The 24966-nt window shown below is 41.7% G+C and overlaps 1 protein-coding gene across 1 annotated transcript in view; it reads right to left on the bottom strand.

Annotated features, from left to right (window-relative positions):
- Window positions 1-10304: 10304 nt before the first annotated feature.
- The window catches only part of parvaa (parvin, alpha a), a 34772-nt gene continuing 20110 nt past the window's right edge, over window positions 10305-24966 (bottom strand). The window contains exons 6-13 of the mRNA XM_061773126.1: window positions 19869-19984; window positions 19660-19718; window positions 15859-15878; window positions 15699-15760; window positions 15170-15238; window positions 14757-14858; window positions 12024-12096; window positions 10305-11507 (exon numbers count right to left, since the gene is read on the bottom strand). Coding sequence (XP_061629110.1) covers window positions 11431-11507; window positions 12024-12096; window positions 14757-14858; window positions 15170-15238; window positions 15699-15760; window positions 15859-15878; window positions 19660-19718; window positions 19869-19984 — 578 coding nt within the window. The 3' untranslated portion in view covers window positions 10305-11430. The remainder of the gene's footprint in view (window positions 11508-12023; window positions 12097-14756; window positions 14859-15169; window positions 15239-15698; window positions 15761-15858; window positions 15879-19659; window positions 19719-19868; window positions 19985-24966) is intronic.

Here is a 24966-nt window from a genome sequence, read left to right as displayed (position 1 = left end):
AACGCTCACTGGCTTATGAAATGTCATTACATTGTGGACATGACTGAACATCTGAATCAAACCAATGTAAAAAATGTAAGGCACTGGAAATACATTGTTATCCCTTCAAGAAAGCACTGTTTGCATTTGAAAACAAGCTGGAATACTTTATCGCCGATATTAAAACAGGTAGTTTCCTCCACTTTGAAAAACAGGGTATTTAAAGAGGCATGCACAGCAAGTGAACCCCGCTCAACATTTGATCTCCAGCAGCTAGCTTGTTTCACATCTAATCTCCTGCAGTCATTCAAAGAACGATTTGGAGAATATTGAGAACACACTTGTCTATTTAAGTATATCACTCAACCACACAAGTCTGCAGTGGACAAAGCCAACCTGAGTTGCATCCCTGGTGTCCTCATCAGAGATTTTGAGACACAACTTGCTGACCTGAAGGTTTCAGACGTGGGTGAATAAGTCACTGAATGAAGATTTGGAAAGACGTGCGACAGCAAGCAGAGCTCTCGAGAAAAAGTGGACAGAAATGAAAAAAACAGCGGACCAGCTGAGTGTCTAAAATCGCATACCACACACACTGCAGACTGTGAGTATTGCCGTATTGACGATGTTTTGCTCAACGTATGCACGTGAGCAGTTTTTCTCATCTTTAAAAAACATCAAGACTAACCTACGATCACGTTTACCGGATGGAAGCTACAAGCATCAACCAGATTATAAAGCCACCAGCAGAAGTCGCATCAATGGTAAGAAATATTCATTCATTCAATCATTCATCTTCCGTACCGCTTATCCTCACTAGGGTCACGAGCATGCTGGAGCCTATCCCAGCAATCTTCAGGCGATAGGCGGGTTACACCCTGAACTGGTCACCAGCCAACCGCAGGGTAAGAAATATTTGACTTATTATTGGTTAGCTTCAGCATAACAATGCTATTAAAAAGAATATATTCAGAGACTTATTTTCTAAACTTGTCAGTCTCGCTTAAAAATGCACTCTTTTAGTTACATTCAGTGTGAAAAAAATGGCTCTCACAAAAATACATTTTAAAATATGTGGCTTTCATTGCTTTCTTAGCCTGTCCAATCCTAATACAAACAACAATTGCAGTGGCGTCCACGGACTTCTGTATGTGGAAGAGCTTGGAGTTGTACTTGAAATCCGATGTGTACAGGAGAAGGCACAGCCTAGTGGTGGTGCTCTCGTTTGGCAAATTCTCCTGGCTTTGACACGAGGAGAACAGTAAGTGGCTTGATGGGAACTTCTTCTTGCCCACCCTGCAGACAACTAGATATTTTACTTATTCATTTATTTACATTTGGATAAAACTTTCATGTCCAAAATGATTTATACGCTTTCTCAATACACGTATATCAAAGGTTCTAACTTTATAGATGATCAGAATGCTCTAGTTTATTTTAGAGGTTTCCAGGATTCTTGAGAATGGTGCAAAAGCAATTATTTTCAATATGTAGACAAATGACAATGTCAAATATACTTCATTAATATACAGTATATGTATATAATACAACTTCCAAAAGTCTTCTGACACTTTTTGTGTCATTTCCTGCCAAAAAAAACTAAACAAAAACAAAAACACAATCAACAAATGAAAATGTACTTTAAGTAAATGTTTGGCCATGTCGGGTATGAATAACTTGGACTTAACATAGCTGCTTTGAATGCAATGTCGGAACCATACTAACCATGGCACAATAGACCAAGTGTTTTGATATTATTGGTATTTCTGTCATGCCCTTTATTTTAATTCAAGCTTCTTTCTTAGCATAATGGTTACTGCACGTTGTCACACACTTGACCAGTCCCATGTCAGTGAGGTCTAAAGTCAGTCAAAAGGTACACCAAGTTTCCTCTCGCTTTTGTGGTCTTTGATGGTGCCTTTTATAGCTAGTTGGGAACAGCCTCATCTCTCTCAGATTCCTGACATTTATTGGATGATAGAGTACAATGCAGATGTGAAAGATAGCATTTGCAGGATTAGCCGTAAGGCTCTATTTTCATGATGGGTATTGATCAAACTGCTCAGAAGAGGCGATGGAATGAATGAACTTGTCAAAAGAGGTCGTAACCTCCCTCACTCTTCGGCTGTGTCTCAGAGTGGAGACTGTTGATCAAATCAGTGTTACCTTTCATGTCTTTATATTCATGGCAGGTGATCAGGGGCCACATTTGAAATAGTGATCACACCGCACAGGGGTGTTTCTAGAACCCCTGGGAACCCCAGCCAGGCAGGAAGGACCATGAAGCTCCACTCACATCTCCCGCAAAAAAAACTTAATGAAGATACCATCATGTCCTGATTATATTCCTCAAGGTCCCTTTCATGACTGGAGGTTAATATTGCTAGAATACATATATACATATATATATATATATATATATATATATATACATATATATATATATATATATATATATATATATATATATATATATATATATATATATATATATGTATATATTCAGACACCGTTAAATTTTTCACTCTTTGTTATATTGCAGCCATATTATTTATTTAATATGGTTCCACACCTTAATTGGAGTACAGCTGTGTTTGATTACACTGATTGGACTTGATTTGGAAAGCCACACACCTGTCTGTATATAAGACCTTACATCTCACTGTGCATGTCAGAGCAAATGAGAATCATGAGGCCAAAGGAACTGCCTGAAGAGCTCAGAGACAGAATTGTGGCAAGGCATAAATCTGCCCAAGGTTGCAAAAAAAAAAAATGCTGCACTTAAGGTTCCTAAGAGCACAGTGGCCTCTATAATCCTGAAATGGAAGACGTTTGGGATATCCAGAACTCTTCCAAGAGCTTCCCATACAGCCAAACTGAGCAATTGGGGGAGAAGAGCCTTGCTGAGAGAGGTAAAGAAGAACCCAAAGATCACTGTGGATAAGCTCCAGAAATGCAGTCGGGAGATGGGAGAAAGTTCCAGAAAGTCAACCATCACTGCAGCCCTCCACCATTCGGGGCTTTATGACAGAGTGGCCCGACGCAAGCCTCTCCTCTGTGGAAGACACATGAAAGCTCGCATGGAGTTTGCTAAAAAAACACCTGAAAGACTCCAAGATGGGGAGAAATAAGATTCTCTGCTCTGATGAGACCAAGATAGAAATTGTTGGATTTAATTCTCATTGGCATGTGTGGAGAAAACCAGGCACTGCTTATGACCTGTCCAATACAGCCTCACAGTTCTGAGGTGCGGGGTTCAATCCCCGTCCCCGCCTGTGTGGAGTTTGCATGTTCTCCCCGTGCCTGCGTGGGTTTTCTCCGGGCACTCCGGTTTCCTCCCACATCGCAAAAACATGCATTAATTGGAGACTCTAAATTGCCCGTAGGCATGACTGTGAGTGCGAATGGTTGTTTGTTTCTATGTGCCCTGTGATTGGCTGGCAACCAGTTCAGGGTGTACCCTGCCTCCTGCCCGATGACAGCTGGGATAGGCTCCAGCACGCCCGCGACCCTAGTGAGGAGAAGTGGCTCAGAAAATGGATGGATGGATGGAAATTGCCAGATTAATGCTAACACTCAATGGAAAATCCTATTGACTTCCTAGCAAATAACATTTGGTCATGTGAGAGATTTACCTTCAAATAACGAATATTCACACACAAACACCGTAGTAACACATACAGACAGGTAATATAACAATACTCAGGGGCATATATTCTTTCTAATCTGTGAAAAAAAAAGTTTAGTAATGTTATATCGCGACTTTCTTCTACTAATTTTTACCTTACAGAAAATGACATGCATGCATTGCGCCACACTGCCCCTAAGAGGCCAAGCCGCATAAAGCAGGAATGGCCGACAAAGTCATTGACTGTATCAACTGACTGTGACATGAAATCAGACTAAACTTTTTCTGTTTTAGGTCAGTTGGGATTACTACAATTCCAATTCCAATGAAGTTGGGACGTTGTGTTAAAAATAAATAAAAACAAATCATGTTCAACCTATATTTAACTGAATACACTACAAAGACAAGCGATTTAATGTTCAAACTGATAAACTTAACTAATTGTTGAAGCTTTGTAGGTGGAATTCTTTCCCATTCTTGCTTGATGTACAGCTTCAGCTGTTCAACAGTCCGGGGTCTCGGTTGTCATATTTTACGCTTCATGATGCGCCACATTTTCAATGGGAGACAGGTCTGGAGTGCAGGCAGGCCAGTCTAGTACCTCTTTTATTACAAAGCCACGCTGTTGTAACACGTGCAGAATGTGGTTTGGCATTGTCTTGCTTGTCTTAAACTGGACAATATTCAACTCTGATTAGTGGCGCAATACAAGAGTGAAATGTTAGTACAGACCTGATATAGTGATTGAGTGACATGGGAGCTTTGGTCACCGGGGCCCCCCACTGGAGCCAGGCCTAGTGGTGGGGCTCGAAGGCAACCGCCTGGTAGCCTGCACCCATGGGGCCCGCCCGGGCACAGCCCGAAAGGGTAACCTGTGGGAGGGGCCATTGGGGTCGGGTGCAGTGTGAGCTGGGCGGTGGCCGAAGGCGGGGACCTTGGCGATCCGATCCCCGGCTACTGAAGCTGGCTCAAGGGATGTGGAATGTCACCTCTCTGGCAGGGAAGGAGCCCGAGCTGATGTGTGAGGTCAAGAAGTTCCGACTAGATATAATTGGACTCGACTCCACACACAGCTTGGGGTCTGGTACGAGTCCTCTCAAGAGGGGTTGGACTCTCTTCCACTCTGGAGTTGCCCACGGTGAGAGGTGTGGGTATACTAATTGCCCCCCGGCTTGGCGCCTGTACGTTGGGGTTCACCCCGGTGGACGAGAGGGTAGCCTCCCTCCGCCTTCGAGAGGGGGGATGGGTCCTAAATGTTATTTGTGCCTATGCACCAAACAGCAGTTCAGAGTACCCACCCTAAAATCCAAGATGGCGCCTACCAGTGTGGTCGCCTCGGTAACGCGCTCTCTAGTATTGTTTTTGTGTTTTTCGTCCGTCTTTGGAGACCTTACACGACTCACTTACACAAGGGGAGACCTGCTAACCATCAAGGAGGCTACTCCGGACTTTCTGTCACCAACTTTCGCAAATCCGCTCAGTTATGCACATAACTGGACCATTATTCCCGGGGACTTTAACAAAGCTAAACTCAACCACGAGCTCCCTAAATACAAGCAGCACATCGACTGTCCTACCAGGGAAAATAATACTTTAGACCACTGCTACACTACAGTAAAAAACGCTTACCGTGCTATACCTCGTGCAGCCCTGGGCTCGTCTGATCACTGCTTAATTCACTTAATACCGACGTACAGGCAAGAACTTAAATGCGCGAAGCCTCCAGTGAAAACAGTGAAAAAGTGGACCAATGAAGCCAAGATGGAACTTCAAAGCTGTTTAGACTGCACAGACTGGAGCGTCTTTGAAAATTCAGCTGGCAGCCTGGATGAATATACGGACACTGTTACATCCTATATCAGTTTCTGTGAAGATGTGTGTGTACCAACAAAATCATTTCGCACATTCAACAACAACAAGCCGTGGTTCACTGCTAAACTTAAGCAGCTTCGCCAAGCTAAGGAGGATGCATATCAGGGCGGGGACAGGGGCCTGTATAATCGAGCTAGAAACCAGCTGACTAAAGAAATTAACATTGCAAAGAGGAACTATGCAGCAAAGTTGGAAAAACAGTTTAGCGCAAACGACTCTAAATCAGTCTGGCATGCATTCCAATCGCTGACTAATTACAAGCGACGATCCCCCCAAGCTGAGAACAATAGCACACTAGCCAACGACTTGAATACCTTCTACTGCAGATTTGAAAAGGACACTTTCACACCCCACACCCACCCAGCCGCACCACCGACCACAATCACACCTATGACTTCTGCGTTTACCATCCACGAACAGGATGTGAGACGCATCTTCAAACAACAAAATATTAACAAAGCGGCAGATCCGGACCATGTGTCCCCATCCTGCCTCAAAGTCTGTGCGGACCAGCTCGCTCCAGTCTTCACTCAGATCTTCAATAGATCTCTGGAACTGTGCGAAGTTCCATCCTGTTTCAAACGCTCCACCATCATTCCAGTCCCCAAGAAACCTGCAACTCTGGTCTGAAGGACTACAGGCCTGTCGCTTTGACATCTGTGGTCATGAAGTCCTTTCAACGTCTCGTGCTGGACCACCTCAAGAGTGTCACAGGTCCCCTGCTGGACCCCCTGCAGTTTGCCTACCAAACGAACAGGTCTGCGGATGATGCAGTCAACATGGGACTGCACTTCATCCTAGAACACCTCGACAGTGCAGGGACCTACGCGAGGATCCTGTTCGTGGACTTCAGCTCAGCGTTCAACACCATCATCCCTGAACTCCTTTCATCCATGCTTCTCCAGCTCAGCGTCTCACCTGCCATCTGCCAGTGGATTTACAGCTTTCTGACGGGCAGGACACAGCAGGTCAGGCTGGGGGAGGCCACCTCATCCACACGCAGGATCAGCACTGGGGCGCCCCAAGGTTGTGTCCTCTCTCCGCTGCTCTTCTCTCACGAACGACTGCACCTCAGCGAACCAGACTGTCAAACTCCTGAAGTTTGCAGATGACACCACTGTCATCGGCCTCATCAAGGACGGTGACGAGTCTGCATATCGACAGGAAGCGGAGCGGCTGGAGCTGTGGTGCGGCCGACACAACCTGGAGCTGAACACGCTCAAGACTGTAGAGATGATCGTGGACTTCAGGAGGCATCCTTCGCCACAGCTGCCCCTCATGTTGTCCACCTGCCTTGTGTCAACCGTCGAGACCTTCAAGTTCCTGGGAATTACAGTCTCTCAGGACCTGAAGTGGGCGACCAACATCAACTCCGTCCTCAAAAAGGCCCAGCAGAGGATGTACTTCCTGCGGCTTCTGAGAAAGCACGGCCTGCCACCGGAGCTGCTGAGACAGTTCTACACAGCGGTCATCGAATCAGTCCTGTGTTCTTCCATCACAGTCTGGTTTGGTGCTGCTACAAAAAAGGACAAACTCCGACTGCAACGGACAATCAAAACTGCTGAAAGGATTTTCGGTACCCCCCTACCCACCATTGAGGACTTGCACGCTGCCAGAACTAAGACAAGGGCGTGCAAAATCCTCTCGGACCCTCCGCACCCCGGTCACCAGCTCTTCCAGCTCCTTCCCTCAGGTAGGTGCTACCGATCAATGCAAACTAGAACTAGTAGACATTCCAACAGCTTCTTCCCTCTTGCGATCAACTTCTTAAACACCTGACCTACAATTCCATTATAACATGCTGGCAATTTTTTGACTTGAGTTCGTTGTCACATTTCCAATTATGTATTACTCGTGCACTCACTGTAGTTGTCTCGCCATGCTGCACTATTTGCATATACTGGCCACTCATGCCAGAGTAGCATCTGCTCCATTTGCACAGTGATTGAGGAGTATCTGTAACATTTGCACAACCAACATTGTCCCAGATTATCGCACTACTCGTCACTTTAAACCGCATACACTCCTTGAAGTCTCAGCGCCCTTTGCACAATGGTCATTGCACCGGACTATTGCAATATTAGTCATTCGAACTGCTCTAAGTGCTAGAGGACTCTGCATCTTTTTGCACAATTGTCAAAAACAAAAATCAAAAAATTTACCGGCATTACCAGATAACTAGCAACCATCTACTGCTCAGTGACTGTTTTTTTTTTTGTCAATGTCTTTCTGTCTCCAAAATGTTCTGTAAATTGACTGTCTGTTGTCGTACTAGAGCGGCTCCAACTACCGGAGACAAATTCCTTGTGTGTTTTTTTGGACATTCTTGGCAAATACAGATGATTCTGATTCTTTTTGGAGTGCTTGGAGTGGGTGCTGGAGAGCGCTCCCGCTGGGGACTCCATCGTTCTGCTGGGGGACTTCAATGCTCACATGGACAATGACAGTGAGACCTGGAAGGGCGGGATTGGGAGGAACGGCCCCCCCGATCAGAACACGTGCGGTGTTCTGTTATTGGACTTCTTTCCTCGTCACGGATTGTCCACCCTTTCCTCCGCAGGGTGTCCGGGCTCTCCCTTAGAGATAGGGTGAGAAGCTCGGTCATCCGGGAGGATCTCAGAGTAGAGCCGCTGCTCCTCCGCATCGAGAGGAGCCAGATGAGGTGGCTGGGGCATATGATTCGGACGCCTCCCCGGTGAGGTGTTCCAGGCACGTCCCAATGGGAGGAGACCCCGAGGACGACCCACGACACGCTGGAGAGACTACGTCTTTCGGCTGGCCTGGGAACGCCTCGGGATCCCACCGGACGAGCTGGATGAAGTGACTGGGGAGAGGGAGGTCTGGGCATCCCTGATAAAGCTACTGCCCCCGCGACCCGACCCCGGATAAGCAGTAGAAAATGGATGGATGGAATTTGGTTGTGGCACCAAACATTTAGCTACAGGCCTTTAATTCATATTTTTCTTTCAAATTATATTTTGTATATACTTTAAGACTAATTAATAATAATAAAAAAAAATAAAAAACAGTGCTGTGTGATATTCTAAATTTTACAATGATTACCGTGTGATTAACAGTATAACATTGCAATTACAGTAGATGGAAAATTTAACTTCGGCTACCTAAGAAGTTGGTAGTCGACGATTGTTCCATGAAAAATGGCACAGAAATCAGCAATGATAATTAACCACTATTAGGATAAAATCAAAACACCAGCAACACCAATACACCTCCATGAGTTGGTGGGAAAAATGAAAGTGAGATAAAAGTGAGTCAATGTATTTCACTTTTAAAATGACCTTGAAGTAAATTGTATTTCGAGTTACTCTAAGTCTGCTAACAGATAAAACAAGCGTTTTCCCATCATTGAAGAGAAAGAAAATCATCCATTGCTGCATTACTGTGTCCTCACAATTAGTGAGTTCAGTTCAAAGTCCCCATGTGACTCCTGCAAAGAGCACCAATGTTACAATAATGCAATAATATTAATATAACAAGATCATAACTAGCGCTATAGAATTGTTCCCTGGGCGAAGGAGTGCAGAGGAAATGATGGTAACATGGTTTTGGATCCCTCAGGATCGGTCACATTTGACATGTAAGCATCTGAGAGGGCATTAAGCACCGGATACTGTTACTCGAGCAAAATGCTTCTCGCTTCCAGGCATTACATTGACATGCGTACAACTCATACACTTTCCACATATCATCCCACCATTTTCTACACCGCTGGTCCAAATTTGGATCACAGAAGAGCTGGAGCCTATCCCAACTGACTTTTGTGAGAGGCGGGGTACACCCTGGACTGGTCGCCCATCAGTGTCAAGAGTGTGTATAGACTAACAACCAGTCACACTCCCATTCACAGATTGTCACTGATGACTTTCACAGTCACCATGCTGAGCAATCATCTGCGGCTTTCATCCCTTCTGGGTGCACAGTCCCTACCCCGTTTTGGCCTATGTCTTGGACTACAATGGGCTCCCGCTTCTGTGTTGAACTTTTTGGGATGTCGGGAGCCCTTGGGGGGGGGGGGGGGGGGGGAGATGTTCCATCACAGTCTTAATTGATAAGACAGCCAATCTGTCTGCCAATCACATTCTACAAACCACAGTCAACTACATCCCCCAATTTAAGGCTTTGTTGACGACATAATCACTGTCAGTCTTTTTATCCGAGGGTGCCGGAACGGTTTCACTGTGCAACAGTGTTTTTATTTATTTATTTTTTTTAATACTGCCACTCTGGTTCTTTGTATTATTATGGATATTTATTGAAAATTTCAGTCTGACAGAACAAGGTTTTAAAGGGGAGTGACAGAAAGAAAAAGGAAATGAAAAACAAAAAGGGAGGACAAGCAAGAAAAATACAATTGTCGGAGTGATTGATTGTCATACATGCAAGAAACTACAACACAACCCCGAGAGAGTTCTGCCTTATCACGTTTGCCTGTTCCTCTCCATGTGGCTGTTGGGGATTCTGCTACAAAGTCAACGAAGTGCGAGTTTCCCCGTTCTGATCACTTTAAATCATGGATCGAAACAATGAAATTTGAATATTCCTGACCAGCTATATGTGGATTAGATCAAAACTGTAAGGTAGATATGACACAATGCTGCTGTCCACAAACCAATAAGTGTAATTTTGGGCTACATTTGATAATTGAATCATTTGACACTTGATTGTTCACCATTTAGATTCTGCTTAATTAGCTCAGTACGCAAAAGTAACAAATCTGTCCTGAATTTATGCTGCTAAAATGTGTTTTTACTTTCTTTCTAGCTGAAAAAAGGTTAGGGTTAATAATAATAATAAAAAATACAGCTTGTGCTATTGGACTATTTATTAAATGCAAAAACAAATAGGGCAGCAGTGATGATAAATATATTATAAATCACATTGATGTTGCTGAAAGATACAGTATAAAAGATCAATATGCATGTGTTAAAGCATAAAACACAGAGGAAATATGTGGCTAATGGCAATGTGTCCCAGCTCTAAAAAGTGGCATTTTAGCACAAGTACTGTTGAATGGTTGCTGTGGTTTAAAACTGACACACAAAGAAAACCAAGGCCTCCGAGGTTTAACACCATGGCTATGGCAGACTGGTACCTACTGCTTGCTGTTTTTTTAAAAATGCATTTTTTACTTTGAGGTCAGACATCAGGTGTACAGGTTCGTTGTTGTCAAAATCTTTAACTGGTACTCTGAACAGACTGAACCAAAGGGAAACATGGTCCATATTATGGCTGCTTTACTGACTTATGGATGTGGTTTGTGTTGACAGTTTTGCAGTCAAACTATCTATCTGAACTAACTACGATCTATGTGGCAGGAACATAATCCATCCTCAGTCTGACTACCAATTCTGCATGTTTGAGCTGAATGGCTCATTCTAGAATGCAGTGGAGTTCACAGTCTGTAGTGGGTTGCACATTCGAAGCACAAGATGAGAAAAATTATATTTTCTTTTCCACGTTTTAGCATGTCCAATCAAGTCCGTGCCCCTTTTTTGCACGTGCAAACCTTAGTAAGTTTACAACTACAGTAACACACAGTTTCGGTTTCTTTTCTTAAGACATCTGGGACATCAACTTGTCATCCCATCATTAAGTAGTGAACATCTTATCAAATGGCACTTCAAGAAAAGCAGAAAAAGCTAGAAAAATATGAAAGGATAAGTGTACCAAAATTTACAATAAATACAGTGATGTTTCAATAGAAATGTGAACCATTTTAGAAAGGTGAACAAACGTCTTTTTCAAATGTGTCCAGAAGTCTGGATGTTAGTGCCACAAAAAGTGATGCTGCAGGGATTAAAAAGTGTGGTGAACTGTAACCTGCGATGTATGAATTCAGTTGAAAATGCATTTCAACAACAAATTGAAGGATTTTTAAGCTTTAGCATGTGGTCCATTGATAGAAAGTGTCCCTCTTGTTACTTGGGTCCTCAGTCTACATTCCTGTACCTGGTGAAGAGGTTGTACAGGACACGGAGGGTTGACTTAAGGTCACAGTTCACAATATCTGAAAAGAGAAAACAGAATAGAAGTTACATATCAGTCGTGAGTGACGAGCAATAGCCACAATACAAGTATCTTGTGGTCATTTTGCTACGGCTTACAGGTCCTATGCTCCACACAAATATCCAATAATTTCTTAGCTCAGGTTTTGGTCAGCCTGCAGCATCCAGCACTTTAGTAGCTAAATATTTGACGATATAGTTGGTAACTAGATAACAATTAGTTGTTTTTAAGGTGGATGCTCACTTAAAAAAAAAAAAAGATCTAACAAGTGGGACCAACAGTAACCAAAAACAGATAATGTTTAAGTGTAGAACACAATGGAAGCTGAAACTGTAAATCCCTGCAAAATTTACCTTGAGTACAAAAATGCATAGTTGACTCAACAAAATAATGAGTTTTTCACATCTCATTGTTATACTCTTAAATAAACAAAACTGTGAATTGAAGCAGTTTTATAAACAGGTGTCCCTGCATGTGTCAATAAGACGTCATTGCTGCCATTGTAACGGTGGCCTACCCTCCGGCCTCGGCTTTGGTCGCTCCAGACCTCCATCCTGCATCAGCTCGAATGAGAAGGACACGTTATGCACCTATGGAAAGAGTGTTAACATTACACAAGCTACTCACTCGACACTTTGCCCCTATGCAACTACAGTAAATGACAACCTAACACTGGTCTGTGCCACAGAGGGAATGTGGTGAAATGCCACAATACAAATTGATTGACAAGTTGATTCAAATTAATTACTGCATTTGTTTGCAAACACAACACGTCTGACCTTAAACACCACTTATCCTTCAGAGGAAACAAAAAACTTCCTCATTTATCAATATAGTACATTTTTATTATTTTGTAGTTTTACAATTTAAACTGTCATGATGCTTACGGAACTGTATTGAGGGGCTGTCGGTGACATAATTCAAGATTATAAACATACTGTAGCTAAAACGCTTTTATACACACTACTGAAATTATTTTTTCCTCACACACACACACACACACACACACACACACACACACACACACACTACTGAAATCCTCTTACAAACGCACTGAAATGCTCTTATACACACACACGGGTAAAATGCTCTTCCACACACAACTCAAATCTTGCCACATATGCGACTGAAATCATTTCACACATCATACTAAAATAGTCATATAATGTACCAATATATACATTTGTGTGCGTGTGTGTGCGTGCATGTTTGAGTGTTTCGGTTGTATGCTGGAGAGTGTCTCAGTTGTGTGTGTGTGTGAGGAAAATAAATTTTCAGTTGTGTGTCAACGTTTCACTAAAGTATATGAGCGAAAAAATACTAGTTGTGTGTGTGAGAAAGCATTTTAATAGTGAGAGTGGGAGTGAAAGAGCAGAACGTTTAATCGACATGTGCTTGTGTGGAGTGTGTGGACGGTGACCTCAAGAGGACAAATAAAATACCTGCACCTCTCTAAAGTATTACATATTGGCATTGAATATAAATAATTTATTACTACTTCGTTGACCCCATCTATTAATACATTGAACATCAATGCCATTTTACGCTTTTATTTTAAAGTTGTCACCGGGACGTGTTGCCATAATGCTTCGAGTCGGGCTGTTAATGTAATGCTTTGTGTGAACAATCGTTGTGGAAGTTAGTTTGACTTGTACTTTTCAACTGCAAGCTGGCCTGACCGCAGTCATTGATCATACAGTGTATTTAATGCCACTTTGGAGAAGTAATTGTGTGAGGGGATCACATGATTCTTGTCCAGTGTTTTGATGTTTATCTCCCGTTTTTCTTTTCAGATGGCTGAACAGATTAGGTGTGCTACTTTGCTGGGCAAAAAACTCCTTGCTTAGTGTCACTTGCCTTGAATCAAAACATGTACAGAGAATGGATGTTCCATTTCTGAGGTGCTAACTGCAAATTTTGCTCTACATGGTTCTCTAGGCATGATTGAGCTCATAATTCCACCAAGAGTGACTGAAAGGCTCGCACTGCAGGGAGTGATGGGGACCGCTCGTGCTTCTTTAGGCAGCTTAATGAAGCCTTAACTCTGCGTTCCTCCCCTGGTGGCTGGCTGACTAGATTAAGAAAGAACTTCATATGCAGCAGTGACTGCATTTGAAATGTAAAAAAAAAAAAATTTGCAGACGACCAGCCTCATTTAATCGTGGCAGCTAAAATTGCGATCACGATTAAAATTAGATTAATTGTGCAGCCCTATGTAAGAGCATTTCAGGTGTGTGTGTGTGTGTGTGTGTGTGTGTGTGTGTGTGTGCGTGTGCGGGAGAGAGCGTTTCAGTACAGTGTGAGATCATTTCAGTTGTGTGTGTGAGAGGTAATGCAGAATTATGTCCCTGACGGCCCCTAATGGAGCTGCACACTTAATTAGTGTTACAATGCTCATTTTTACATCACAATTTCAACAACATGATGAAATTTGACAATGAATACATGACCCTAGCTCGACACTGAGACTCTACAGTGGAGTGGGAAAGCCGCAAAGAGGCAGTAGAATTCTGACTCATCCCTGCTAATCGGCAAATAGAAATAATAATGGTGAAAACTTTTATTTAATGAAGTAGAACAACAATAAACCAATATAATTAAACCACCTGCACAAGAAAAACCTGCTCCAGATTAAGATGCAAGTGCTCCACAAATCCTAATAGGAGAGGTGAAGGGATTTAAATATGTTTATTTACTATTGTGTGTGGCCATCTCATGCAGTAAAACAAGATGAGCTAAGTTAAAATTGAGCAGGCGCTGTTTGGGCACACACAAACACACACACAAAACTGAGCCCCTAAGCCGGCACTCCACTGTTTCCCTGCGTAGAAGAGATTACAGATGCTGTGGGGCTCCTGCCTGTTCTTCCAGGCCAGGAGTGTGCTTGTGTGTGTGTGTGTGTGTGTGTTTGGAGTTGTGCACATTGTATCAGGGATGGCCATTCTGCTTCACAGCTTGGCAGGGTTGCCAAAGACCGTCACAAAAGGCTACTGTGGTGTCTCCGTAGATTGTTTGTTTAGAATAGCGTGGTACTAGAGAGGCCAATGGAGAGGAGAGATGGCTGTGCATTGAATGGGCTCTGAGGGAAATACTGTAGATGGCATTAAACCAAGCTTTTGAGTTGAGGCCCTGGCTATCCCTGCCTGATACTCCTCAGCAAAAACGGAGGCTCGATTTATAAGTGTTGCTCAAACTATGCCGCAGAGTCAAAAGATTATTTAAAAATGGGAAGAAAATGAGCACACTCTACCTTGTGGTCAAAATTTTCAGGTGTGAGGAAGAAGTTGTAGAGTGGTACAAAGTATCCTTCTAGCAGACCCATCAGCAAAACCAGATAAACACCATCTGCAAACTGATACACAGTACAGGCAAGAAAGCAGATCAGTTAACTGGTAGGATGATAAATTGAGGGGACAATGTAGACATTGGTGCAATGGTTTGAAAACAAAAAACAATTGATTCAGAAGAATCCTCGACTCAATTTGTAGCAACATCAAATGCCTCGATGGAGAGGCTCCATTTCCAATGGCTAGTGAGAGTTGGAGAATACATGACGAAAATACTCTTTCGCAGCTCCTTCCCCAACTCATTTAAGAGTTATATTTATTTCCCCTCTCAGACTGACATTTACATTGTATCTGTGTGCGTGTGTGCATGTCATACCTGTGTTTCCAATTCGGACACCTCTAAGTTGAGCTTGTTCAGGTGTTTATTCACAAATGTGATCAGTGTCTGAGAAAACAAAGTCAATAATTATTCAGATACAAAACACTAGTGCGGCAAATGAAGAATAAACAACATACAATTATTGGACTAGCATAATGTTCTCCCAAAGCACATCTTGTACAGACCCAGTCAATGTTAGCTTCATTTGGAACCAGGCTCAAGCAAGCGCCACTTCTCTCATAGTCCAAGAGTTTAGCTGATGATGCTGTATTTGATTGTAAGTGGTGAATGTGTCCACTTTGTGAGTTAATTATTTAAAAAAAATATATATATATTCTTTTCAATCAAAATATTTTGACATTTTTAACAGTTTGTATAAACTTAAATTATTCCAATAGTTGAAACTCATAGTAGAACATTAATTCCACAATCATACCTTGCCTAAACTTTTATTTATGAAACTGAATTTAAATTTACAATTTAAAGTACTACCACTTAAAACATGGGGCTCAAATATACGGCATACCTTTTTAACAACATTCAGTTTATCTGGAGCATGGTCGAACAGTGTGTCAAAAGCATCACGCTCTGTGGGGAAACATGGAATAAATGATTGAACCCAAAAAGGAAAACAATATATGAGCATACAAACCAGAATGTTGAGTAATCTCTTACAGCTAACATACCATGTCTTCCAGAAAAAGCCCTGGCAAAAATAGAGGAAGAGAATTAAAAATGTGTCCCAAAAAAACCCCCCCAAAAAAACCAAACAAACGGGTAATTTCCTCTTATTCACAATTTCACACATGAATCTCTATAGAAAACAAGATAATGAAAGACAAGTGCTTCCAATTCAATCACAGAGGAATGTGGAGAATGGGGGGATTAGAGGAGATTTAACAATAGACGTAGCTATGGCATCATAATTAGATTATTGGGAAACAAGTACATGTCAGGTATTGAAATACCCCGGGCATCATCAGTGAGAGGTCCACAGTGACTCCATACTATAACATAATCTTAAAAGCAAAATAATACTGCTGAGTATTGAAGATACAGTTTTTCCACATAAACAGGGGACCTATCATCTATCATCACATTGTTTGGAGAACATTACATGCTTTTGGAGAAGAATAACTGCTGCCGTTCAAAGGAACGGAGGAAGTATCCCAGCAGGGGCTGGTCAGAAAGAACTCACACATTCCCATACACATACACGAAGTCTGTAATCAAAGGAAGGCAAGTCTGAGGCAATACTCCTAGTGGTATGTTAATAACCATATTTTCCCTGTGACCATGATAGTGCTAGTGATCCTTTGTGTGTTTGCTGTCCTGCTGTTATCGCTCTTGTTGCTGTGGTCAAGTTGCAGTCTCTTGTGCCACAGCAACCCAGACGTGTGACTAGCGCGTGTGTATGACAGAGATACTCTCTTGTTGTTCACCTAAAGGTATCAATATATTGATGCTCAGCTCCAATACATGACTATGTAACACAGCACATTATATAACGTACACACAGAAAGAGTATGGCATAATCCATCCATTTTCTGAGCCGCTTCTCCTCACTAGGGTCGCGGGCGTGCTGGAGCCTATCCCAGCTGTCATCGGGCAGGAGGCGGGGTACACCCTGAACTGGTTGCCAGCCAATCGCAGGGCACCTACAAACAAACAACCATTCGCACTCACAGTCACACCTAAGGGCAATTTAGAATCTCCAATTAATGCATGTTTTTGGGATGTGGGAGGAAACCGGAGTGCCCGGAGAAAACCCACGCAGGCACGGGGAGAACATGCAGACTCCACACAGGCGGGGCCGGGGATTGAACCCGGGTCCTCAGAACTGTGAGGCTCACGCTCTAACCAGTCGGCCAATCCAAAGATCAAACCAAGGTATGATCTGATGTGTGTTTGACCAGGCCTGTCACCTTTCCCCATTCAGGGTTGAGAGTTATTGTGCACACTCGTAAGTTTCCACAAAAAAAAAAAAAATAATAAATACTGCTTTTGTCGAATAAAGTGTGGATGGATTAGTGAATAAAAAGAACAAGGACTCTGTTTTAAAAGGTTTACATTGGTGCAGACAAGAGCATGTGTGAATGCAGGTGTCTCTTAAACTGCAAGGACTATTAGTTTATTTTTTGGACTCCTTATCTTCTCATTCCTGCAATGGAGGGAAAACAGAGAAACCTCTCTGAAGTTCAGGCGTCCCTAACTTCATCACTCAAGTGAGAGACAAAGCTCGATCTTTAGCACTAATGGCTAACACCTGGATAAAATGCTTGAGTCGCTGAAAATAATGACTTTGGCCAAATAGAATTTATGAGTTGAAGCGTGAAATGGTTTTCACAACATACAACAACATGGCCAGAGGGAGCGGAAATGTGTGTTCCAGCTGTGCGCATCCTGGCCCCTTACATGCAGTGGTGGTACATGCATGCAGATACGCACCTACTTTTACTAAAAGTGCAGGTGAAGAAAGTCGCAACTGAACTTCAACAACAGGAATCTCGTTTGATGTACGTCCCGCGTCTGAGATACACAAAAATTAGCAGGGACGCATAGAGCATATTGAATCTGCTTCTATAGACGCCTGGTTTAAGATCCGCTGGCCTGTGTGTGTTGGTGAAGAGCTTCCACACACAGCAAATTAAAAGTATGAATCCTGTCTTGGTGCTACCCAATCAGAGGCAGAGTAGGGTAAGACGCAGCAAGCCGCTGGCAGAACGGCGTTGCTCCGTAAATGCACACAAGTGGGACAAAGGGGGACAAATTTACAGTTTATTACTTTCGCTAGCCTGCGAGCTAATGTCCTAGCAAGCTAAGGCTGGAACTAAAAAGCTCATTCGACTGCGGCGACATCGTTAAAACATCAGCGCTCGGAGTTGTGTGTGTGTGTTCCCCACATCATACACATTATGTATGGGATCGGGACTCTGTATCGGTAGATACTTAAAATCAAAGAGTCAAATAAATGTGATCGGGACATCCCTACTATTATCTGAGCATATGTTGCTTATGGATAGCATAATTAAATGTAGCAACCCATCAAAGAGTTACATGAACAAGTGAGCATGGTTGCTCTCTTTGTTGAGAAATTCCACCCCAGGACTATGGTATATTTGCGGACTCTTCTTTGCAAAAACGATCCAAATCTGTCGGATTACCAGGGCATCTCCTGTACACAGAAATCCTCAGATCACCCCACAGATGTCCAATTGGATTCAAGTCTCAAATGTGGCTGGGCCAATCAAAAAAAAAACCCTCATCATCTTCTGATGAAACTATTCTTTTACTAATGTGGAGATGTGCTTTGGGTCATTGTCACGCTGAAAGATAAATTAAATTTTCATCTTTCTAGCAGAAGACTTAAGGTTTTGTGCTACCACTGACTGGCATTTGGTAGTGTTCATAATTCCCTCCATCTTGGCTCAGGCCCGAGTTCCAGCTGAACAAAAACAAAATATTAAATATTATGCTGCCACTTCCTTGCTTCACCATTAGGTATGGTGTTCTTTCGGTATTGAGAAGTGCTGTGTTTGTGCCAAGAACACCTTTTGGACATACAGTATGGTAGAAAAGTTAAACTTTGGTTTCATCTGACCTAACATTTACCCCCAAATGCGTTTGGGAGATTTCAAGTGTGTTTTTCACAAATGTAGCTGGTTGGATGGTTTTCTTTGTAAGATATGGCTTCCATCTTGCCACCCTAAGTCCTATAGCCGGAGGCAGATGAGTACAGTATAAAGACTAAAAATTATTGTCACATGTACTAAACAGCCACTACTTACCAAAAATTCCTACACCTTCTTTAATGTTGCTGTCGTCCTCTTGGCAGCCTCCTTGACCAGTTTTTTTTCATCTTTCAATAAACTTTGGAGGCCTGTCCAGTTCTTGGTTAATGTTACTGTATTGCCATATTTTCTCTACTTGATGACGAATGTCTTCACTGTGTTCCATTTTTAATGCCTTGGAAATTCTTTTGTACCATTATCCTCAATGACACCTTTGAACAATGATATCCCTCTGATACTGTGGACGCTCTCTGCAGACCATGGGTTGTGTTGTAAGATGTCACGACAAAAAAATTGAGGAAAAGCCTTCTAGAAAATACTAACTTTATTTAGGGTTAATCCAAGGCACTTTAAATTGAGGCAGGTGTGTGCTGACTCCCATTTAAATTGGTTAATGCTGAACAAGGCCACATTCCCAGTTATGAAGGCGTGTACACTTGTGCAGCCAAATTACCTCAGTTTTTCATTTCTACTTCCATGCTGCAAAAGATGTTTTTTTTTTTCAATAGAGTTGTACACATTATAGGTCACATTATTGATGGAAAAGGTTTAAGTGATTTCTAATGGTCTTATTTTTTTACATCACAAAAACCTGGCATTTTAACAGGGGTGTTCCAACTTTTTATAGCCACTGTATGTTAACACAGATGGCACAGGTTATGAAATTTCAGGAGTTTGAGAACAGAGCCAACTTACTCTGTGTTGCCAGTGATTTCTTCTTGAATTTGTCTAGATTGGAGGATGCCCTCTCTTTTCTGAAAGACAGAGAAGATCAATGTCATTCTATTAGTGAAATGATGCCGAACATATTTGTAAACAAATGGCAATGCGTTGTAAACTTGAACAAAATATAAGAACATATGGAAGTACAAAAGTACATACACTATCATAATGCTGTCACTCACCTGGACCACAACTACTTGAATAGAAACATGGTCAGGCAATCTGATTGGTGCTCTGAAGTGTTGTGACAGTGCGACCAGCAGGTGCAGGATGGCGACTATACTCTTTGCATGAACCGCTTGATGATATGAAAGACAAAGGAGGTTGTATATTATCAAAGATTCATCAACTTAATATTTGTCTGGAAAAATCAGAATTACTACAGTCAATGTGATTTCGTTTGTGTCTTTGTTATTCTGAAAACTCAATCTTACATCCACGTAAAGTGGAACCTCGACAGAATGGACTAATAGCGGCGGCGGCGGCGCTGATATGGCCGATTGTCCGTTACATTGAAGCACCTTTTTTAGAGGCCATATGCACCCAAATTGTTTTGTAGGTTTTTTTGTGGCCTAAAATGCCCAGTACAGTACAAAGTTAATGTACAGTGAATAAAAAAAGCTTGAAAATGTTTCAGTTTCACATTTTATCCGAACTTACCACGCCGGTGTGCTTGGTGATGGAGACGTTGACATACACTACTCATCATATGTGAATCGCTTTAATGAGCAGCGAGGAATTGGTGTGCTTCCTTGTTCCAAATCTGTAGCCAAAGGCGAACGGCGTGACAAATAAAAAACTATTACGGTACCAAAAATAGCTTGTTCCAGGCTCCAGAGACTTGTGTTTGTATTCCTCAGAGTTAACACTGCCGTCGTGCCGTCATGCCGCTCTCTCTCTCTCTCCTCTCTCTCTCTCTCTCTCTCTTTCACTCTCTCGCTCTCTCTCTGCGTCGCCCTCTATGGCACAATAGAAAATAGATATAACGGTCATGACATGGCTGCCACGTCAATGCCCCACATTCAACGTGGCCACCACGCAGGCACAGGAGGCACATCTTTTGAAATTGGATGTACGACCCCAATTCCAATGAAGTTGGGAAGTTGTGTTAAACATAAATAAAAACAGAATACAATGATTTGCAAATCATGTTCAACCTATATTTAATTGAATACACTACAAAGACAAGATATTTAATGTTCAAACTGATACACTTCATTGTTTTTAGCAAATAATCATTAACTTAGAATTTTATGGCTGCAACACGTTCCAAAAAGCTGTGACAGGAGCTTCCCTGAATTGCTCAGTCATTCACAAGCAAAGATGGGGCGAGGTTCACCTCTGTGAACAAGTGCGTGAGAAAATAGTCGAACAGTTTAAGGACAATGTTCCTCAACGTACAATTGCAAGGAATTTAGGGATTTCATCATCTACGGTCCATATCATCATCAAAAGGTTCAGAGAATCTGGAGAAATCACTGCATGTAAGCAGCAAGGCCGAAAACCAACATTGAATGCCCGAGACCTTCGATCCCTCAGGCGGCACTGCATCAAAAACCAACATCAATGTGTAAAGGATATCACCAGGAACAGGGCTCAGGAACACTTCAGAAAACTCAGGTCAGTAAATACAGTTCGGCGCTACATCCGTAAGTGCAACTTGAAACTCTACCATGCAAAGCAAAAGCCATTTATCAACAACACCCAGAAACGCCGCCGGCTTTTCTGGGCCTGAGCTCATGTAAGATCGACTGTTGCAAAGTGGAAAAGTGTTCTGTGGTCCGACGAGTCCACATTTCAAATTGTTTTTGGAAATTGTGGACGTCGTGTCCTCTGGGCCAAAGAGGAAAAGAACCATCCGGACTGTGATGGACGAAAAGTTCAAAAGCCAGCATCTGTGATGGTATGGGGCTGTGTTAGTGCCAATGGCATGGGTAACTTACACATCTGTGAAGGCACCATTAATGTTGAAAGGTACTTACAGGTTTTGGAGAAACATATGCTGCCATCCAAGCAACGTCTTTTTCATGGACGCCCCTGCTTATTTCAGCAAGACAATGCCAAACCACATTCTGCATGTGTTACAACAACGTGGCTTCATAGTAAAAGAGTGCGGGTACTTGACTGCCCTGCCTGCAGTCCAGACCTGTCTCCCATTGAAAATGTGTGGCGCATTATGAAACGTAAAATACGACAACGGAGACCCCGGACTGTTGAACAGCTGAAGCTGTACATCAAGCAAGAATGGGAAAGAATTCCACCTACAAAGCTTCAACAATTAGTGTCCTCAGTTCCCAAATGTTTATTGAATGTTGTTAAAAGAAAAGGTGATGTAACACAGTGGTAAACATGACCCTGTCCCAGCTTTTTTGGAACGTGTTGGAGCCATAAAATTCATAATTATTTGCTAAAAACAATAGTTAATCAGTTTGAACATTATATATCTTGTCTTTGTAGTGTATTCAATTAAATATAGGTCAAACATGATTTGCAAATAATTGTATTCTCTATTTATTTATTTTTAACACAACGTCCCAACTTCATTTGAATTGGGGTTGTATTATTATTTTTTTGTATATTTGTGACCCGGAAATACGTCGGTCCCATTCTCTGCCTGCATTGTGTGCCACAGCGCCAGTAAACAGCATTTCCAATTCTGGAACTAACAGACTTTGTCAACAACAGATTGAAGTGACAAATGAAAACTATTTTGCACACATTGTTTACTCCCGACGGTCCATTTTATCCCATATCCGTTATATCGGCGTCCGTTTTATCGAGGTTCCACTATATATGTTTTTCCCATTTCATTCTTTTTGGAATTTTTAAGATTTGTGCGTGTAGCTTTTTTCCCCCCAAGTTAATTCCTTTAAGGGAGACAAAAAAAACAAAACAAAAAAACAAATACAAGTTTGGAGTAAGTAAAACACCCCCCAAAAAACAAAAGTAACAACGAGAAATGCCTTACAAAAGATAAACAACGCTTATGCAGTGACCAAGTACGTGAAAGAGAGTGGGATTGAAATTGCAAACAAGGATCACAAGTTTTTTAACGATGTTCTGAAACGCTGAAGCACTTTTGCTTAGAAATAGACATGCAATACTTTTTTTCAGTAAAATTTAACTATTTATTCATGAACTAAAGGGGCAATTATCTGATTTCTTTAGGTCACAACCTTCCTAGGAAAAAATACTGATTTAGATAAAAGTTACGTACAAAGGGAGCCTTGTTATTTCAAAATAATATGGAGAGATAATGTGTCATATGTTTGAAACAGCTGCAAAGCAGGTCAGATTTAATGGAATGGATTAAGATGACAAAGATGTGGATTACCAAAATAGCATCAAAAGGTTATAAGTATGGAAAAGTATGAGTGAATTGATTAAAATAAAACTTAACATAAAAGGAAAGCAGAATCAATGGATTTCTTGGTATTCATTCATGCATTTAGAATTTTATTTTATTTTTTAAAGAAATCCCTTACATGCCTGTAAGGACAACCTTTTAATCACAAGCGTGTCTTCTGCTTACTTACACAATTGAATCTTCCCGAGAGCTACATTCCATCTTTTATGCCCTATATATCCATAAGCATACAAGTTAAAATTAGCAAAAGCAAAGCACATTTATTTATATATATATATATATATATATATATATATATATATATATATATATGTATTTCATACACAAGGTAGCTCAATGTGCTTTACATGAGTAAAGGCATTTAAAAACAAAGAAAAAAAACAGCTTATAAACATTTAAAGCAAAGAGGAAAAAAAATACAATTAAAACAGCGTACAGTGCAAGAAATATGATTTAAAAGTCGAAATGCTCTAAAAAGCATGGGAAAAAATAATAGGTTTTAACCTGGACTTAAAAACGTGCACACTTGGGGCTGACGTCACTTCTCTTGGCAACTTTTTCCATTTGTGTGCAGCATAATAGCTAAATACTGCTACACCATGTTTGCTTTGGACCCTGTGCTCCACTATTTGACCCAAGTCTGTCGAGCTCAGAGACCTACTGGGTTTATATTCCATTAGCATTTCATTCATATATTCAGGACCTAAACCGTTTAATGATTTATATACCAGTCGTAGAACTTTAAAATCTATTCTAAAGCTGACTGGAAGCCAGTGTAAAGACTTTAGAATTGGAGTAATATACTCTGACCTCTTTGTTCTCGTCAGAACCCGATCTGGAGCATTCTGAATGAGCTACAGGTGTTTAATGCTCTTTTTAGGGAGTCCAGTCAGAAGACCATTACAATAGTCAAGTCTACTTGAGATAAAAGCATGGATGAGCTTCTCCTGGTCTGCTTGACACATGCAAAGCTTTCACTCTGGATATGTTCTTCGGATGGTAGAAGGCAGTTTTAGTAATTGATTTGATATGACTGTCGAAAGTCAGGTCGGAATCTATCAGAACACCAAGGTTTCGGACTTGGTTTTTGGTTTTTAAAGAGAGGGACTCCAGGTATTTACTAACGTCAATCCTCTTTTTATTGCCAAAAACAATTATCTCAGTTTTGTTGTGGTTTAATTGAAGAAAGTTTTAGCTCATCCAGTTATATCTGTTTTAGACAGTGACACACCACCTCAATTGAACTGTAGTCATCTGGAGACACTGCTTGATATAACTGTGTGTCATCTGCATAGATATGATAGTCAAAATTAAAGTTCTGAAGAATTTGACCCAAGGGTAGCAAATACAGGCTGAACAGGAGGGGTCCAAGAGTTGACGCTTGAGGGACCCCATAGGTCATTACCATTGGATGAGATTAAACACTTCCAATGGTTACAAAATAACAGCTTTCCTCCATGTAGGACCTGAACCATTTAAGAACGGTTCCATTTAGTCCTACTCATGTTTCCAACCCGTTCAGCAGTATATTATGATTAGTGTATCAAAAGCCGCACTGAGGTCCAACGAGACCACAATTGATACCTTTCCCGAGTCAGTATTCAACCTTATATCATTTAGCACTTTGATAAGAGCAGATTCTGGACTGTGATGAGTTCGGAAACCTGATTGAAATTTGTCAAAAAGTCAATTTAAGTTCAAGAAATTGCTGAGTTGATTAGAAATTACTTTCTCAAAAATCTTGGTGATGAAAGGGAGATTTGTGATGGGTCTATAGGTTGCTAACATGGAAGCGTCCAGCGTTCTATTTTTTAGCAGAGGCTTAATGGCAGCTACTTTAAGAGCTTTAGGAAACTCGCCTGACTGAAGTTTGCACCAAATAATCAATTGCTAGCACAGACTTCGCAATAGCT

The sequence above is a fragment of the Phyllopteryx taeniolatus genome, chromosome 5 (genome assembly GCF_024500385.1).
Source record: "Phyllopteryx taeniolatus isolate TA_2022b chromosome 5, UOR_Ptae_1.2, whole genome shotgun sequence".
Lineage (NCBI taxonomy): Eukaryota > Metazoa > Chordata > Actinopteri > Syngnathiformes > Syngnathidae > Phyllopteryx > Phyllopteryx taeniolatus.
This window is presented reverse-complemented; position numbering and strand designations above follow the sequence as displayed.